This window comes from Pieris brassicae, chromosome Z (assembly GCF_905147105.1).
Source record: "Pieris brassicae chromosome Z, ilPieBrab1.1, whole genome shotgun sequence".
In the NCBI taxonomy this organism is placed as follows: Eukaryota; Metazoa; Arthropoda; class Insecta; order Lepidoptera; family Pieridae; genus Pieris; species Pieris brassicae.
In genome coordinates, this window is record NC_059680.1 from 6,140,259 (window position 1) to 6,160,123 (window position 19,865).

A 19,865-nucleotide genomic window follows, 5' to 3' on the forward strand; every position below is an offset into this window, starting at 1 on the left:
GCCAACATTTTCAAAACATTAAACATTTATTATAAACGAACAAAAAATCGTATAAATGATGAAATCTTCACATTATAATGCGACTGTAAAAGTTGTAAAATTTTGTCACTTTTGTGTTATTGTCCAAATAAGTTATGACTGCAAGGTCTATGGTTTACGTCTACGGTCTATGTTACCAGGTCAGAAAATTAAAAAAAAATGGTATCCACTGTGCTATTGTTTACAAATGAGAAATGATAATTAGGTATTTGTACTTGTTATCAAAAGTCTAATAAATTTTACACTGTAATAATAAGTACAAAATGATTGCGTAATTCTTTACTCATTTTATCTGCATTGAAGTCGACAGGCGTGTATTTTGTTAATATGTTCAAGGTATGTTGAGGTTATTTCTTTAAAATTTTAATAATAATATTAATTTCTGATAGAAATGGTTAGAAAAAGGAAACTTGAATATTTTGCACATGGCTTACATAAAACCAAAAATACAATCATTCATGGCAAAGTACGTGATCGCTGACGCATTTCTTGGTTAAGCACCAAATCATTGTTTACAGGCATGACATTAAAAAGTTAAGTAGCCAGGCAGTATAAGAACAATAAACACTTATATTATATCTAACTTTAATTTATCGTGAAATGTTGACAGGGTCTTGTTGGTATCGTCACAGGGGGCGCGTCAGGCCTGGGAAAAGCAACCGTTGAACAGTTGCTAAAACAAGGAGGACGTGTTGTAATATGTGATCTGCCATCAAGTCCGGGGGCTGACGTTGCCAAGCAATTGGGTAATGATACAGCATTTGTTCCCGTAGATGTAAGTGTTTAATCCCAATAATTACTTAACCATAAATTTGCTAAATTTGATATTTCTGGTAGGTTAAAATTTAGAGTTTGAGATTCTAAGTTCTGATTTTTTTGCCTTCACAGGCCTTGATCATGTTAGACAAGTGTAAAACAACATTTTTTTTTATCTTAGACTTATCTTTGTTAAGATATATATTACAAAAACATATCATGAAACTACTAACTGCCATATTGCTCCATATTTATTCTTTATTCAGGTATTTTGTAGTACATTGTGGTTTATATTCTTGCATCTTTGCTGTAGAACTGGCACCAAATTGTCATAAACGAATTCAATAGAATAACTATTAGTCAAGAAATACAGAGGTCATAAAATGTTACCTTTAAAACATTCTAATTGCCCTTCTCATTATAAAATTGTTTAATATGCAGTTTGAGAACCATATGTAAATTATACATAATTATAGTTGCTAATTTGCATACAGTAACTTATCCTTAGTGCTAACTACAAAAATTACTTTAATTAAATCTGCGGCCGGCCTTATTACATTAATAATTTTTGATAATATGGTTTTACAATAATTCTTAATAGGACTGAAATTAACAACATCATTTAGTGGAAATATTCCCCCTGAAAATCAAATTAGAAATGCATTACATTTATGGTCATTTTATGTGGGACCCATTTATGGTAATTTAATTACTCTACATATAAAATGTATTATTGGCACGTAGGTTTTCAAATGTCAGTGAAATAGATAAAAACATCCTTAATTTATCACACAGATGATTCTTTGTTAAAAGAAATTTTTGAATATAACGAAAATAACTATTGCAGGTTACATCAGAACAAGATATTAGGAATGCTCTTCAGACAACAGTAGACAAATTTGGAAGATTAGATGTAGCTGTCAACTGTGCTGGAATCGCAACTGCCTCTAGAATATACAACTTCAAGAAAGAACAACCATTTGATTTAAAATCATTTCAAAAAACTATTGAGGTTTCTAGTATTTCAATAATTATAACAAATTTTGTTAATTTCTTGCACACATCTAATTAAAAACTGTTTCTTAATAACAGCTTAAATATGATGTGACAGAAAGAGAGTAAAGTTTACTTTAGTTATGAGAGTGCAATCAAATTGAAATTATATATCATAATTTATGTTTAAGGTAAACCTAGTGGGCACATTTAATGTGATCCGACTTGTTGCTGGATTAATTGGCAAGAATGCTCCTAACGCTGACGGTCAGAGAGGTGTAATTATAAACACAGCAAGTATAGCAGCATTTGACGGTCAGGTAAGAAATAGCTACATAGTTCCTCTATTAAGGAAGTTAATAAATGAGCTAAGAACAAAATACCCACCAGATGAATCAAATGCTCAACACTTGCGGAGCTCACTGTTGGATCTTTAATAGGAAATCTTGGAAGGATATTTAATAATACTTGACATTACAATAGGCCTTAGTAGCCTATGTCTTATATGCAATCTATTTTAGAATATAAACAAATTTAGGTATAAGTTATTGTGTATTGTGTGGCTCAGACGTTTATTAGATATTATATGGACAATGTAATTTACAGATTGGTCAAGCTGCTTACTCAGCGTCGAAGGCTGGTGTTGTTGGTATGACGCTGCCCGTGGCCCGGGATCTTGCTAAGCAAGGCATTCGAGTCGTTACTATAGCGCCAGGTAAATAAAACAGCTAGCAGGAAATAACAATGTAAAGGGTAAAGGTCGCCTAAGTTATTTTCAATATTTTAATACTAATTACTTAATTACTAATATAATAATTCAATGTGGAGGATTTTATTTTATTTTTAAGTGTATGCGGTACAAGAACTTTTCGGTTTGTAAAGAGGATTATTTCTGTTTTTGATGGGTTGACAGATAGTTCGTGCTTATTACAACATCTCTCAATCACTTTGAAAGCTTTTCTCATGAGATGACATAAGGTAGCAAGGCATTCAATGCTCCCCTATACTAGGATCGCTTTGTGTAGAGATCTGGTAATCTCTACCCAAATCGTTGAGTTCCGTAATGAGATTTTTAAATACTAGGTTCCACAATTACGGCGATAGGCCACATGTGGACAACCTCTGCTGACAATACCTCGTGTAGTGGTATTTACGGTGAACTATATAGGTTGTTTAAATATATTGTTGATTCATTCTTTAAGAGTCGATGGTACTCCACATATTCCTAGTGCTCTGGTGACTCATGAAATATGTTTTGTCAAAAGCGCCTGGAATGTCAATAAATGCACCAAGGGTTGACTGCTTAAATTTCAGAGAGTTGCCAATGCGAGACACTGTTGTGGAGTGATGATTCTGTTGATTTGCCTGAGCTGTAGGCATGTTGATTTGGATGTAGGATTTTAGTTAAGGATCCAGCCTCTACATTGTTTTTAGGAAGAATGAAGTGAAGCTGATGGGTCTGAAGGATTTCTTTGGACTACCACACTGAAATGAGTGGTTATACATATGTGGCATGGTTTTCTGATTTATTTCATGTTCTTGAAGAACCTTATGTAATAGTCATCGATACCGCCAGCTACGACTCCAAGCTCCAAGAAAGGATATCCACATCATCTACAAAGAAAAGTGACTTTCAAGAATGGCTGACAAAGAAGAACATTCTTATCTCGAATACAGATGTAATGGAAAAATTGTTAAGAAAAGTGAAGGAGAGTAACCCAAAAAAAAATATATATGCCTTAGATCGGCTGCCATATGAAACGGGGTTACGAAATAACTGCCTCAATATTACCCCATCAAACTCAACCGGGCTCAAGTCAAAAGGAGAAGTTGCTGCACAAAATCATACATTTAACATTGCAGATGTTGAAATTCTTCTCCACAACCCTATTACTCTTACTTTGGAAGGCTGGGCCAAATGTGTAATGCATGCCGAGGAGCTCCAGGATGAGGAAAACTATTCTAAGAGATTAAAGCACCACCTTTGATAATTAACCTACAAAAAGATGACACAGATGGTGAATATACGGACGAGGATTTTTGCCACGTGACGATGTATATAGTTTCTCTATGATTACGTCTTAAAATATCGTCTATGAATACTTAACATAATTTAGTATATCGATCGTACTCATACCGTTGTCGATATGCACTCGAGACCTGTAGGTGTGAGCGAGACGGACAGATAAATATGATTTATAATCCGAAGCCTCGGTTTTTTTACTTGTAACTTGGCATAAAGTTAAAACTATTGCCATAATATTAAAAACAAAACTAAATGCGTCGACTATATAGGGTTGTGATCGCCTATTTGTATATGAGAGATATTTGCAATGTCAGCAATATTATATAATTTATTTAGGGCTTTTCATCTAGAATATTATTAACCTACTAAATGTTATATGTCTGAATATTAGAACAAATTTCGTAAAGCAATACGTCTTCTTATTGAAAATGATCTTATAATTAGTTACTATATCCATTACATCAAATAAAAATAGTAAAGCACTAGATGGCGCTGGATATATTTTAAAATTTACTTTACTTTTGTGACATTATACTCTTACCTACTCGTTATAGTAGTAAAGGAGAAGTATCATGGATTAAATAGTTTCATTTCCACAGGTCTATTTAGAACACCAATGATGGATCAATTGCCGGAACCAGCTATTAAGCAGCTGGAGTCATCTGTGCCATTTCCATCAAGATTAGGCCAGCCAGAAGAATATGCTTTGCTAGTGCAAAGTATTATACAGAACCCAATGATAAATGGTGAAACAATTAGACTTGATGGATCCCTTAGAATGCAACCTTAATGTTTTAAGTAAAGTTTTTATTGGATTTGTTTTTATAAATGTAGAATAAATATTGTTGAAAGACTTGTGGTTTTATTGTATTGTATATTACACATATCACATTATGATTATCATGGTTTTGTATAATGTATCACAAGAAGAAAACTAAATGTTTAGGAAATAGAAATAGGGAAACATGTGCTCAAGTATAATTTTCCATTACATAGTGATGCCATGCTAATTGATATTTGATTTCATACTCGACACGACAGGAAGAATATATTTTTTTAAGCCTTAAATTATTTCTGGATCCACTAATGTCTGGTTATCCTATGTGTTAGTAATTATTTGTAACAGTTAGTATGTATCAGGGACCCTCTCCGGTAAAGGCCTCCTCCAAGGCTTGCCATCTTTCTCCACCTCGAGCTATTTGCATCCATTGAGGAACCGCAATCTTTTTGATGTCAACATCCCATCGAGCCTAAGGTCTGCCTCTGTACCGTTTGCCCTATAGGCCTCTCCATGTAGTTACTACTTTCGTCCACCTGTGATCTGTAAGGCGCGCTACATGACCCGCCCACTTTCACTTCAATTTTTTGGCGTGGCTTGGAGCAACAATTGCTTTGGTCTCTGATCTTATTTTTATGTGTCTTGGCTACCTTTTTACTGTTTAGCCATGCCTCGTTGATATTGTTACGAGCTAGGGGATCGGATAGAAAATGCCGTGGATTTATTCAAGGGTTTATTTCTTGATAAATCAATGAGGAATTTATGGGCACAAAATTAATTGCAGAGATTCACTAATAACACACAAAAACACAGTCACTAATTACTTCACTTATGCACACTTCACACAGTACTTTATCACTTATATTCACTTTATTCGCACTTTATCGCTTCGGTGTTTCTCTCGTGTAATCGCATTCAAAACTAAGTGACTAGTCGCGTTTCGGCTCGCTTATATATCCCTGGGAATAATTCTAAACAATATTCGAGAACTTTCTAGGCGGGCTTGCTACTGAGTAGCGATTGCACAATTCTAGAACGTTCGCACTCTTTGTCTCTTTCGCACATTGCTCCGTCCTTGTCGTACGGCGTTCTAGAGTGCTCGTCTAGTTTCGAGAAAGTTCTGATCTTCTCTCTCTCTCTCTCGTATCATTTCGTCCTTGTCTCACACTTAGAAAGTTCGGTCTAGAATATTCCTTCATCAAAGGGGTATAACTAGGCCTGAAAACGCCTGAAAACGGGTCTCCTGAAAACTGCACCACTCGACTACACATGTTCTGAAACGGACTGAAAAAAGGTTTCAGCTTCCTGAAAACTAGGGTAACATTATGAAAATTACAATTTTCTAATATGTGATTGACCCTCTCCTGAAACGGTCAGAAATCATATTACAGCCTGCTGAAAAGTTCTCTAACTAGTGGAAAAATCTAGAAACATTGTAGTCGACCCGTCTTCGTAACACTACCCCTTCCTTAGACATGCTCGTCCCGAGCATCATTACTCCCTTTATAGGTGGCCATTATCTTTTCCCATCGAGTTTGCGGATCCTTAACAGCTGCACAAGCTCTACATTTCTTGATCCAGTCTTCTACATCTTCACGATAATGTATCCAATAAAACATTTCCTTAACCTTCATAAGAGTCCGTTTTACTCCTAAATGTCCACTAGATAAGTCAGTATGACACATTTCTAATATGTCGCGAACCTTCAATCTTGGTACAACTAACTGCAAATGATCGCCTTGAGCATTTTTCAATTTACGACATAACACCCCATTATGTAGAACTAAACTATCCCATTGAGCCCAGTAACTCTTAGTAGTGTTACTTGTAGATGCAACTTTACTCCATTGCGGCTTGACAGCTGAAGATTTCATCCAGTCCAGAATGGGTTTAATGTCAGAATCTTGATGTTGCTCTTCCTGAATTAATTTCCCACACCAATCTGGACTTATGGTATCTGTTCTTAGTAACCTCACGTGGTCATTATCCCTTCCATCCTGTTCGTTAACTTTATCGCACGGTCTTTGAGACACTACATCTGAACTCCTTCTTAGCTCTCTTTCATGGGTTGATAACATGTCAGAAAATTTCTTTAACTGCCCCTCTGCTTTTGATAGAACTATTGACAGGGCTTCCGTATAGTTATCCGGAACTGTTTGAACTGTGTTCCACTCTTGTTGATTATTAGCCTGTCCGTCCACATTGATTACTCTACAGGCGTCATAACCACTTTTTGAACGGTTACCTTTAAAGCAAACTTCCTGTTTTCCACACTTGAACATTCCTTTTTCTAGATCTATCTTACACTTATAGAACTTCATAAAGTCCAAACCGATTATACAGTCATCTACTATGTCAGCAAGAACAACTTTATGTCTGTAAAAACTTCCACCAATCTTGAAGGTTGCGATACCTTCTCCTCGATCGGTTATGCGCTGACCTGTTGCCGTCACAAGCTGTACAATTCCTCTAGAAGGGCTTTTATAAAATGTCTTCAAAAGCTGATATCTGATCACTGTTCGTGAAGCTCCAGTATCGAGTGTTAGGTTACACTTAGTTCCATTGACTTCTCCTTCGATAACTAAGGTATTCCCACGTCTAACCTTCACATCACCTCGGAAGTCTTTCTTAGGGCATGAAAACCTCATGTGCCCTACTTCCCCACAGGTGTAACAGGTTGGCCCTCGTTGACACTTAGCTTTTTCCGTGACAGCCCTAATGCGGTAAGGTTGAAGATCTTTCCGAATCGCCTCCACCTCCAACGCATGGGCTAGAGCATCCTTCAGGTTCTTGGGGTGACCAAGATTTACACTTATCCTGACTTCACGATCTCTTATTCCATCAATGAAGGTTTGTACTAATATCTTGTCTGCGACATCTGGTAAGGATGCGAAGGCTTTCCTTACCAGCTTCTCTATTTCCAGGCCCCATTCTTGTAAGCTCTCATTTGGTTGCTGCACTCTCTCCCGTAATTGAGCCCTATAGACTGGCTCCAAATGTGAGTCCCCATAACGTGACTCAAGGGCATCCAGCAGTCGCGTTAGTGTCACATCACCTTTCATGGCTTCTAAAACGGTCAAGGCTTCGCCTCGCAGTCCCAACATAAGGGCGGTAACTGCTTGATCGTCAGTCCACCCGTTTGACTGTGCTACAGTCTCAAATTGAAGCTTGTACGCGCCCCAAGAAGATGTACCATCAAAGGGAGGCACTTTCACATTTCCAGGTGGTGCTACAGTCGTGACAACACCAGAGGTCTTCAGGCATTGGATTTCATTTTCTAATCCAAGGATACGTTTATCCTGCTTGGATTCCAAATTCTCGATCTTTTCATCTACCTGTATTTTCAGGTCACAAAGTTTTTCTCCTATACGGCGAGCCTGCTCCTCTTGACGTCGTGCCTGCTCCTCTATCATGCGACGTGTCTGAGCCTGTTCTTCCATCATTTGGCGTGTATGTTCGTCTTGACGGCGTGCCTGTTCTTCTTGACGGCGTGCCTGTTCTTCCATCATTTGTTTTGCCTGTTCTTCCTGACGGCGTGCCTGTTCTTCCTGACGGCGTGCCTGTTCTTCCATCATTTGTCGTGTCTGTTCTTCTTGACGGCGTGCCTGTGCTTCCATCATTTGCTGCAGAGCAAGGAGGATGTTGCCATCGTTACTTTCACCCATCCCGCGGTTCGCATCGAAACTTTGTCGCCGGGCGGCGTCGCGTGCTGATTGCGCCCTTGTCTGCACTCCCTCCGCAGCTGAAGACTCTGCCACAGACTCCTCTTGATTCTCCCTTGGAGTAATTGGCATGTTTCTATCCCACTTCTGACACCAAAATGTTACGAGCTAGGGGATCGGATAGAAAATGCCGTGGATTTATTCAAGGGTTTATTTCTTGATAAATCAATGAGGAATTTATGGGCACAAAATTAATTGCAGAGATTCACTAATAACACACAAAAACACAGTCACTAATTACTTCACTTATGCACACTTCACACAGTACTTTATCACTTATATTCACTTTATTCGCACTTTATCGCTTCGGTGTTTCTCTCGTGTAATCGCATTCAAAACTAAGTGACTAGTCGCGTTTCGGCTCGCTTATATATCCCTGGGAATAATTCTAAACAATATTCGAGAACTTTCTAGGCGGGCTTGCTACTGAGTAGCGATTGCACAATTCTAGAACGTTCGCACTCTTTGTCTCTTTCGCACATTGCTCCGTCCTTGTCGTACGGCGTTCTAGAGTGCTCGTCTAGTTTCGAGAAAGTTCTGATCTTCTCTCTCTCTCTCTCGTATCATTTCGTCCTTGTCTCACACCTAGAAAGTTCGGTCTAGAATATTCCTTCATCAAAGGGGTATAACTAGGCCTGAAAACGCCTGAAAACGGGTCTCCTGAAAACTGCACCACTCGACTACACATGTTCTGAAACGGACTGAAAAAAGGTTTCAGCTTCCTGAAAACTAGGGTAACATTATGAAAATTACAATTTTCTAATATGTGATTGACCCTCTCCTGAAACGGTCAGAAATCATATTACAGCCTGCTGAAAAGTTCTCTAACTAGTGGAAAAATCTAGAAACATTGTAGTCGACCCGTCTTCGTAACAATATGTATTTATATTGTTTTTTGTGTTATTTGTAAATTTCCATGTTTGACATGCATATGTCAGACATGGAATAACGCATGAGTCCATAACTCTATTCTTAAGCATTATAGGAATATCACTCTTAAATATTTCTTTACAACTCCAATATTTATTCCACGTACTTCTAACTCTTCTCTCTATTTGTTGAATCCAATTTGTTTACCCAAGTAGATATAATTTGCAACATATTCTAACTCATCATTCCCAATTTTTAAAGTAGATCTTTTGTAGTTGGTCATGGCTTTTGTTTTCGTTATATTCATTTGCAAACCTACTTGTATGTTAGCCTTGTATAAGGTTTCTATCATATTTTGTAGTTGGTTGCTTGTTTCTGATAGCAATACTAATTCGTCTGCAAATCTTAGATGGTTTAAATACTTGTACAAGCCTTGTCTTTTCCAGTCTAGTTTACTTATAATCGATTCTAATTCTGCAATAAAAATTGTGGGGAGAGTGAGTCACCTTGCCGGACTCCTCTACGCACCGGAAAGCTTGGTCCTGGATGGATGGATTCTTGCTTCACTCTACACTCTACTTTTAGTACAGTTATATATTTGACCTCTTCTGTGCTTTTAGTGTTTCCCATATACTTTCGTGAGATACAGTATCAAAGGCTTTTTAGTAGTCTATAAATGCAATGTTTCAATGGCAAGGGGTCTTTGTTGCTTTTGATATTTTTCTACTACTAGCTGAATGTGGTCAACAGTAGAATTTTTTTCCCGAAAACCAGCTTGTTCCTTAGGTTGGTGCTGCTGTAAGGTTGCGCTTATCCTGTGGTTTATTATGATACAGAAGATTTTATTTAGGTAGAATAATAGCATGAATAATTATTATCGGGTTCACTAATAAATATATTTTTCAATAGTACAATCCTGATCCTACAAAAATTGAAGAACATGATTCGTATTATCCGAAATTAAAATTGAGCACTAATTTTTTTTTTTAACAAACGAAGCTTGATAGAAAGAAAAGACAATTTAAACGAAAATATTATTTATTTCTACAGTAACGGCCGTCGGCAGCCATGGCCACCGGCGACGCGTCGTGCGTCTCACAATATTCATTAAACACCATGAAAATAAATACACTGAATGGGCGGTGACAAACCGCCACACATATGTATCTAAGTCGACATCTATTAACACATCTTGTGTTCGCTGTTCAAACTTAACACCTCGAAATACAAATAAGGATAATAACAATAATGTACAAAAATGTGAGGTAATGGACTTCGGGCTCCTTTGTTCACTGAAGTACGATATGTTTAGCTTTCGTGTGATGTTTTCACTTGTAAAGTTCGTGTGATGTGATGACGTTCAGTTAACAAAGGGGCGAATGCGTACTGAATTTATGAAGCTTAGTTTAAATACAAAAATTACAACTCAAGGCCGAAAATACATATTGTAAAACACATCCAATATACATTAAACCGAGCTGCATTCAGCTCAAATTATATTAAAGTTATTTTTTTGTATACCTCGAACTATCTATATTTACAATAACAATACAAGGGGAGTGCGACATCTAACATGCGAATCGCAATAGATGGTTTTTTAGACATCCGCAACAACCCCACGTATCGTACGCTTTGCGAACAAAGTACGTTAGGTGCAAAAGAAGAAAATCACTTAGGTACTTAAGATTAACAGCTATCATGACCCCTCAGGCTTAGGCGTGTCGATTCGCTCATTTCACGTTATTCACATAAACTTAATTGAAAAATACTATACACAAACTAAATTAAACAACATCGACTGAGATTAAATCTAACTTATCGTTAATGAACAACAGAGTGGTTAACTAACAAATTGTAACGCATTTGTTGGCGTGCGTTATTACGTTAAGATTATTGTTATTTTGGAATGTGTGACGCGCCCTTGCCACGATTGCTTAGTGTTTGAAAGTCCACTCCACCAAGTTCGTATTCTCCTGAATTAAGCGTGATTAAAGGAAGAAGTGTAACAAAGATTAAGTAGTTATAGAGTACATTAAATCGTCAAACTAAGCAATCGAGTCGGCCGGACGCTACAGTACAAAGTGCTCGCAGTAATTCAATTGTACACTTACTGTAGTAGGCAATTGAATCACTGATTTGCCTTTACACTACGAAACAACAGTGTTCTCAACCAGTGACTTTTTCGTGGCGCTTTCTACTACGGATAACATAAGTACTGAGCAATAGATGGCGCCACCAACTGCATCATTGGTAATGCCCGGACCGATTTAGCGAAGTTAATACAAATAAAATATCTGGTAATTTTTAAGATTCAAAAGTTGTATTAACACAACTAGAATTTAAACCTCCACTTTTGTATAGGTGAATGAAGTGTGATGATTTTTAAATGGAAACAATAAATCCGACCCAGGTATAGTTCGCAGTAAAATGTTTCGTAATGTACAGAAGACTTCGTTTCGAACAAGCGTGCTCTACGGCAACGGGGGTGACCAGCAAACGAATAAGAGCGAATCCCTTAAAACCTTCAATCTTCACCGTTACCGCGTCGGCCTTACCAACGCCAATTTGGTATATATTTCACCTCACCGAAACAATTAAACACTTCTCTTACTCGACGTTATAAAACACTTACTTACAAAATACTATACAACATAAAGTTGCGTTATCTAACTAAGATATAGTAGTTTAATTAAGCATAAACTATTTTATCTAAATAGCGATTATTTAAATATCAAAATTATTATCAAATTACAGTAGGGTGAAAATAAATTGTCTTAACGTTATGAACACTGACATGCTTCCGTTGTTATCTTCTAAACCTCAACTCATTGATCAGTTTGGGCCGTTCTCAATTTAACGAAGCGTCTGTTTTGGTAATGGCACACGTTGACCACATCAAAATCTGATTAAAATAAATACTGTAATAAAATATAATTGGTACGTTGATTGTGTCAAATATATTGACTTTAATTGTTTAAAATACTGCAATAATGGTAACGCGTGCTGGGAAGCACAAAATGGTGTAATAAAAATAAATTGTCCAAAAACACGCCCGTTCTTCGACTCGAGTTAAGTGAAATTCGAAGGTAATAATTGATTAATTATCTACATATGTCTATAAATAGGATAAAACTGATTTTGATAATGTATTAATATTATTCAATGTTCAAGGTGTTTGCAGTAAAATATCGTTGCCCCATTAGAAAGGAAAAACCCACAGCCTATGTACCTAACTATTTCATACCATCACAGATCAGCTTTGCGTTCAATAAAGCATCTAGTATAAGAAATTTTCGGATTTATTATTATATATAAAATTATATCCCTGAACAGCGACGGAAAATATATACAACGGGGTTTCCTGCTGCACCATACTGTACTTTAAAACGATATTTCCGATCTGGCAACTTTTGAGGAACATTACATTTTATTCACCAATGAACTCTAAACTAAATTGACGCGAGACCGCAAGATTTTATTAAATCAGTTCACTGGACGGTTTAAATACAAACGGTGCAATAATCCCTAACTATATATAAAAATTTAAGAGCCACAGACCACAGTATGCGTGTGAAAAGACTCATAAAATCTAATTATGTACTGGATGTGGCACTTAGTGCGAAACGAAATAAACAAATCGACAATCACATTGAATTATTGAAATCCGCGAAAGCCTTAAATAAAACGTTCTCAAATTAGATTTGTAACGCAAGTTGTATCACACAAATGATTTTCGATTACATTACGCTATGTTAGAAAAATACGAAATAATGTACTTTCAGTTAACATATTATATATGTTAATAAAGAACAATATGCTTTATAAAAATACATTGTCTCCTCGCATTTGTCGCTAGTACCCATCTTTTTAAAAATCTATGATTTTTAAGGCTTTACAATAGAATTAGCGTTTCCACTGTTATGTGCTATTTAAATATTTACAAAGATTAGGTATAATTACATATTTGTACTGGTACGGCCGATAAATTTCATATATATTTAAATTTTATACAACATTTAGATTAGATTTTAAAACTCTTTTGAACAAATGTAAAGTTAAAAGATGATCTGAATAATATACCTGTGGTTATAGATTTTTAAATATAAACTCTTAAAACTGAAATATCTTCAGCCAAATAACTACATTACATTATCAACATGAAACACCGTCTCAACAACTTCATAAGAACACGGCTGTGCTCTACTTATAAACAATTAATATATTTATATAATAAATGATTTATATTAAAATGAATGAAAAGCGGTCTTCCCGCTGACATGATTTTAAAACTAACATCTACACAACACACTAACATAATGGTTCATCAATTTTCGTTTAAAATCACAGACGTTTTCCTAAAATATGTATATTTATTCCCTTCATGCACCGGAATAAGCTTATTTAAATCGAAAATTATAATTTTGATAGAACATATTTACGGACCACGCAACCTCTAAAGACACCACGCGGTCCGATTCCGGAAAATAAATAGCTACGCGATTGTTAAATATTTCTGCATTTAGATAAAATCTGTGGGACTAGGTACGCCTTATGGCGCTCGGCACAATATACACAACTCACACCAAGTTAAACTAAATTAAATCAATAATAAGTAATATTTTGTAGTAGCTATTTCATTTGCTGCTGGAGGAGCCTCGATAATAATCTGCTCCTCTTCAATGGTGTTTCAAGATCTGGAAACAATTGCAGTATACTGTATTAACAAGATTTTACTGTGTTATTTTTTTTCAATAGTTATTACCATGGATACAATTCAGTCATGTGAGATTGGGCAAAATGTAGACAGACTAACAAATATTAATAGTTTTTCATAAAATAAATTATATTCCACTGTTATCCTCAGACTCGGTATAGAGCTAAGAAGCGAGAGTGTGCAACATTTGTTTGTCACATTGAATCTAGATATCGAAACAGGTATGTGTTGACTTTAGCCAAACCGAGATACTTATTCGGGAATGGAATGATTTTCAGAATTTATACACAAAAGTACAACAAAATTTTCATTATGAACTTTTTGTCTGCGTACAAAGCGCCCAAACGATGTTAACCAGTCACCGGGACACCTGTTAATTGCAAGCGTCTATGAGGTTATAGTGCAGTGTAACGTTTGAGCCGCATAACCATGAATTAATCGAAATATTAGTGCTATTTAGTGAAAGTGCTGAGAGCAGGTTGTTTCAGAAATAAGTATTATAAAAGTATATTGAAAATATGGACCAGAAGATTGAAACTGTTCATACAATCTCAACTTTTAACATAGTATGTTCACGAATAAGACCGTAGTTTGAAATAAATTATATTTTGCACACCACGGAATAGATAACAACTTTGTCTGGATATGTCATTGTACACATGCTAATTTAAGTACCAATACATTTATCTATTCCTTGGAACAAGTGAATGCAGTTGGTGTCTGAAACAATCCACTTTTTAGTGCGAAAGGTGCCATTTGAGACAATATTTTAATGCTTACTATATAGGAGCATGCGGCTCAATCGTGTCGTTGGGCAGGAACCCGCACCTGACATAAACACAAGAAACTTTTAAACTTAATAGCCTAAATAATACGAAAAAATAATATTATCTTATTTAAAATTATATTGAAGTAGGTCACTGCAATCTTGGCAACTAGACTATGACCGCAATACAAACTGTACAACTGTACAAACTAAGGCTTCAACGAGTTGACGGATCAAGGCTCACTTTTAGGCTCATATATTTCATTAAAAAAATATTTTAAAAGCGCTGTGTAATTTTAAATATCATATCAAAATATACCAACTATTTAAATAAATATCATTTAAAGGGTTAAAAAATATTTTTTTCATTGAGCGAATTTGGACTACTCGAAATGCAACGCAAATATTTTCATAACGACGTATGCAAAAATTGCAAGCTTAAATAGGGCGAGGCGAGATCTGTTCGTCCTACTAATCTAATTTATCGTATTCTTCGTGCTGACACGACCTAGTTATGATTTCCAAGTGGAATAAAAATTGTATAAAAACTTCGTAAAGACATTCATTTCGTCGCCTTTTTTCGTAGTTTTTTTTAGCGTTTTGGTCTCTAATTAAACCGTTTTAATTAGAGTTCTCTCTCTCTTTGTTCATCACGCGTAAATACAATTTGACAGAAATATATGAAAGAGCTCTTGGACTAAAAAAGTGCTCTTAGACAGTATTTACGAATAATAATTACTTATTAAAATACCCTAGAGGGTAATAAAACCTAAATCTACTGTGAGTCAAAATTTACTGACTTTAGATAATTTTTGTTCAAAACTAGATTTTATATAAAATAATTAAAAATATTAATACACTAAATTTTCCTTAATGTTACATAATATGTCAATTATTATGTATGCTAAAATAATGTGATAAAAATATATGATGTGTGTGCAATAAGCTATGTGATGAAATATTATTAAAAAATGAGTTAATTTGCATTTCACTAATTTAATTGGATTTTTATATAAAAATATTATGTATGATTTAAATTTACTTTCAAATTTTTTTTTATCAAATTATGTAATATATATATTTGGTGCGAAATGCAAATTATTAATATACTATAAAGTTGCCAGATTTATAAAATAAATAAATAATAAAGAAAATTTTAAAATATACTAGTTGTATTTTGTTTTTTTTTTGTCTGGCAACTCTATAAAGGATGATTGATATAATTATAATAGGTAACATACAATCTGTCTAGAGTTGACGTGTGCTCAGCATTCCGGTTAACCATATCACCACCGTTTGGCCTAGAATAATACATTTACCATATGTTTTAAACAGTCTAAATATATATTTCTTGTGTTCCAGTCTGACGAATTATACGCATTATGTTTGGTCAACAGCATCTTGTCCAATACGTGCCACGTATATACGGCATATTACGACCAATCACAATCGAACGCAACGTTGCGACCACTCAGTATATTTTATACTAAATCTTTCATATTGAAATGAGAGCGAATCGCGTCCGTAGTTCTACATTAATCATTTGAATATAGAAGCAAATTTTAAGTGTTCCAATTTATTGTCATCTGTCAAAACTCATTTGACACGTGACAGGTGAGTGTCTAATTTAAATATGTAATTCTTTAATAATTTTGTTTAACAAAAATATAGCTACATACATAAACAGGTGGGCAGAAAAGTTCGTAGGCTAAGATAGAATTTGATTCGAAAGCGATACAACCATTATAACGGTCATACAATTTTATATTACGATATTTCTTTAGTCGCAAAATAGGCTTCAGTTTCATCGAATACCTCTTCATCATCACAAAATTTTCTCCAGCGACCATTTACTTGAGAACAGGAAAAAGTAGCTGGAAACCTGATTTCGACAATACGGTGGAACAGCTTTAAACACTGCTCAGAATCATCAATTCGTTGTTGTCTTTGTTCGATTGTGAGCTCGCGCGGCACCCATTTGATCAGAGCTTTCGAATATACAAATATATAGATATGTCCAACACGTTCCTTTGATATCTTTAGAGTCTCAGCTTCACTTTTCGCTTAGCCGCAATTATTTTGTGGATGTTTTTATGCTTTCGTCATTAACAGCCTCTTAGGGACGTCCACGGAATGCATTGTTCTCGGTGCTCATTTCGCTTCGTTTAAACTTAGCAAACCACTTCGGTTCAACGGTTGATTTTCCTGGTCCTCATAATGTTTATCAAGCCAATTCTTAGCAACATATTTTTTTTGTCAAAAAGCAATTCCAATTAGTTCCTTCACTTAAAATACTATATCATAGTTAATGATAGTTGTCAAACAACTATCATTAATATGAATTATATTATACGAATCATTTGACTACTAGTAGCGCCATCTATGTGTCAGCCTACGAACTTTTCCCACCATTTAATATTTACTTTCAGGTTAGCCTTTCCTTAATATACGAGCATTCATTATATTGTATTCCGTATTTTGTTTGTAATTTAAAGTACAAATTTAGTTAAATATTCAATATAGCAATGACAATACATTGCTTATCGAATATTTCGAATTCCACATCTCTGAATGGACGGTAACAAAGAACTACTCATTTTGATTACACAGCTTAAATAAAAGTATATTTGTATAGAGATTTGACTTTACAAATTCTTTGACATTGCTGTCATTAATGATTGATTACTTGTCCAAAATAGTGGTGTGATGTCTAATTAAAGGTCTTAAATCTCAAAAGGAACTTACTTGCGTTTAGCGTGCAGCATTTCCATAAGTAGAGTCTGTGTTGGCGCCTGGCCCGCGCAATGTCGCTGATACAAGTGCTCTTCGCCTCGTGCCGCGAGCGCATGAATTTCAGGCACTACCATCACTAATTTGCCGAATTTGTCCTGAAAATTAATGTTACATATACAAATTTATGTTAAAATGTGTAAAGAAATATATTTCACATATAACTTCTGAACCAGTTGATAATCTAAATGTCTATTTTCAATCTAGTTTTGTGCGGCCTATAGTAGCAAGGCGTATAGGCAATTATGGGTTCGGAACCTGGTGAAAGAAATAACGCACTTGCATATAGGGAAAGATAGAACGCCCAGAAATGTGATTTATTTTCATATTTACAGATTCATTTTGGTAACCGACACGATATTTATTTGAATCTATCCGAAATGAATAACAGAAACACTAAGTCAAATGACGTTAGAATATTTCCTTAATTGCCGACAATCTTAAACACTCTTAAAGTGTAACCGATACAAATATTGAATTGTATTACGACATAACAAATCAGTTTTGTGATAGTTTCGGTATCAAATCTAGTGCTGTGTTTATTAAACAAGCTATTTGAACGAAGCCTACATAAATTATATGAAAGAATTATGTAGACATTAAAATATACGATAAAGACTTTAAAAGTCATTAAAAATCATAAAGAGTTAAATAAACACGTATTTTACATGGTTTTATTTCGGTATTACCGCTGGTATTGATTGCTATTATTATTAGCAATAAAACATAGTTAATAACATTAACAAGTGAAATTTAGTATTCAAATTGCTTATTTTGAACTTTTAAATTAAACGCTCGTTATATTGCGTTCATGTAGTACATAAATCATTTTTACGAGTTTAGGAGAGTATTCTGAGAGGGACATAACATAATAGTATGTAATATGTTTATTTTATATTTTTGTTTGTCATGTACTGTTTAGGTACATTATAGTTCATACGTTACCTGTATCGTGGGATAGCAGGTAAGTGTGTAGTCTAGAAGTGCGGCCTGTACTGTCTGGTAACCATCTCTGACGCATTTCACGTTTACGATACCCCGCACGTCTGAAACCCCAAGAGAACTCTTCAAACAAATAAAAGAAGTCAAAAATCTTCATAAAAATAAAACATAAAAGAAATTCGCCACAGTGCGCACATAAATAACATAAATTAATAAAAACATTCAAATAACACAACTGAAATACTGACCAGGGTTTAAAAGCAGGAGGAATTTCACACAGATGTAATCAGGTACGTCGAATTTGAGCTCAGCTAATTTATTCTGGAGCTCGTTGAAGTGGTCAGCCAGTGAAGGCACCCCCAGAAGACCGAGGCATAGAAGATCAAACTTCTGCCCGTTATGAAGTGTGGTTTCATCTGGTAGACCGTTATGCATCCGTTGGTGAAGGTGGTCCAGCACCAACATATCCGACCACGAGTGTTGAAGCAATTTCATTTGATCGTCAACCTGAAAAGCGATGCGGTTCTATACGGAAACATTTTAACAGCAATTTTGTAATATAGTAGTATCGGGAACAGAGCGGTTATATAGTTGTATTAGACGTTCGCAAGGCAGAACCGCCCTGTTCACCGGAAGTTCTAAGGATCTGAGGACGTGTGACGCAACTGGTTATGCATTATATGAAGCCAACCGAATACAATATGGCGACCTACATTATTTCGAGGGCTGCGCGTTTACGAAACGACACAACTGAAGTTTAGAAACCACTGATTACACAATATCAAGATCAGGCCGACATCCGTCACCGAAATCTGTTACATCTAGAACGATTTCGTTGTTATTCAACTGTTAATATTTGGGCGTTTTCTAACCCGTGTGAGATTTGTTTTAATTATTGACTATCCGTGATGCCCGCACAAGGCAGATCTGGGTCAAAGTCGCGTCGACATGCGAGTACCAGATACCATACTAATACGTCAATTTAAATATACCACGCCTTTGTCACGCAGATTAAATAGTTAAATTTGTGAAAAACTTACATAATATTGAATATAATTTTTTGTTCACTTACGTTAATAGGTTTTTGTTCGATTCCAACAAGTCTCACAAAATCGTTTACATTTATCAGTTATTACTTAATTTATATAAGTTTTAATGTCCATAATAAATAGCGTATATTTAACAAAGAATATGTAGAGCGTATAATTTGCCAGGCTCATTGTTATTATGAGCGGTTTTGAAACCGAGGCTTGGCTAATATCTTGGCAAAATGTGGCACGATGTAATAGAAAGGCGAAATACTTAACCAAATTGCACGACATAGACCGTGTAAATTATGCTGTGTCAAGAATTTACAAAGAAAACTTGGAATTCTCAATTCTGCTCATACGATCGCTTGTCTGATAAATGGTCATTAAGCATTGACGTTGTAAGCCGTCAACGTTCTACTCAATGCGGTATGCGCCTAA

The 19,865-nt window shown here is 35.4% G+C and overlaps 2 protein-coding genes across 4 annotated transcripts in view; one reads left to right on the top strand and one right to left on the bottom strand.

Annotated features, from left to right (window-relative positions):
* The first annotated feature begins 189 nt into the window (after window positions 1-189).
* LOC123718779 (3-hydroxyacyl-CoA dehydrogenase type-2-like) lies at window positions 190-4,667 on the top strand. The gene is made up of 6 exons (XM_045675567.1): window positions 190-375; window positions 650-814; window positions 1,643-1,807; window positions 1,980-2,108; window positions 2,395-2,503; window positions 4,414-4,667. The coding sequence occupies exons 1-6, from the start codon at window positions 367-369 to the stop codon at window positions 4,602-4,604; spliced, it is 768 nt and encodes a 255-aa protein (XP_045531523.1). The 5' UTR covers window positions 190-366; the 3' UTR covers window positions 4,605-4,667.
* Window positions 4,668-10,210: 5,543 nt separating this feature from the next.
* Window positions 10,211-19,865, bottom strand: part of LOC123719012 (nuclear hormone receptor FTZ-F1) — a 57,934-nt gene continuing 48,279 nt past the window's right edge. For 2 of the 3 annotated variants that reach the window (XM_045676103.1, XM_045676102.1), the window contains 6 exons: window positions 18,645-18,903; window positions 18,400-18,500; window positions 17,410-17,552; window positions 15,906-15,965; window positions 14,679-14,726; window positions 10,211-13,878 (listed from right to left, as the gene is read on the bottom strand). In XM_045676103.1, the coding sequence (XP_045532059.1) occupies window position 13,878; window positions 14,679-14,726; window positions 15,906-15,965; window positions 17,410-17,552; window positions 18,400-18,500; window positions 18,645-18,903 (612 nt within the window). In that variant the 3' untranslated portion in view covers window positions 10,211-13,877. The remainder of the gene's footprint in view (window positions 13,879-14,678; window positions 14,727-15,905; window positions 15,966-17,409; window positions 17,553-18,399; window positions 18,501-18,644; window positions 18,904-19,865) is intronic. The other variant, XM_045676104.1, reaches the window with a different exon arrangement.

Excerpts from the sequence above, each read along its gene's own strand:
- LOC123718779 (XM_045675567.1), top strand. Across the intron at positions 815-1,642 it reads CAGCATTTGTTCCCGTAGAT|GTTACATCAGAACAAGATAT; the intron begins GTAAGTGTTTAA and ends TAACTATTGCAG. Across the intron at positions 2,504-4,413 it reads AGTCGTTACTATAGCGCCAG|GTCTATTTAGAACACCAATG; the intron begins GTAAATAAAACA and ends TCATTTCCACAG.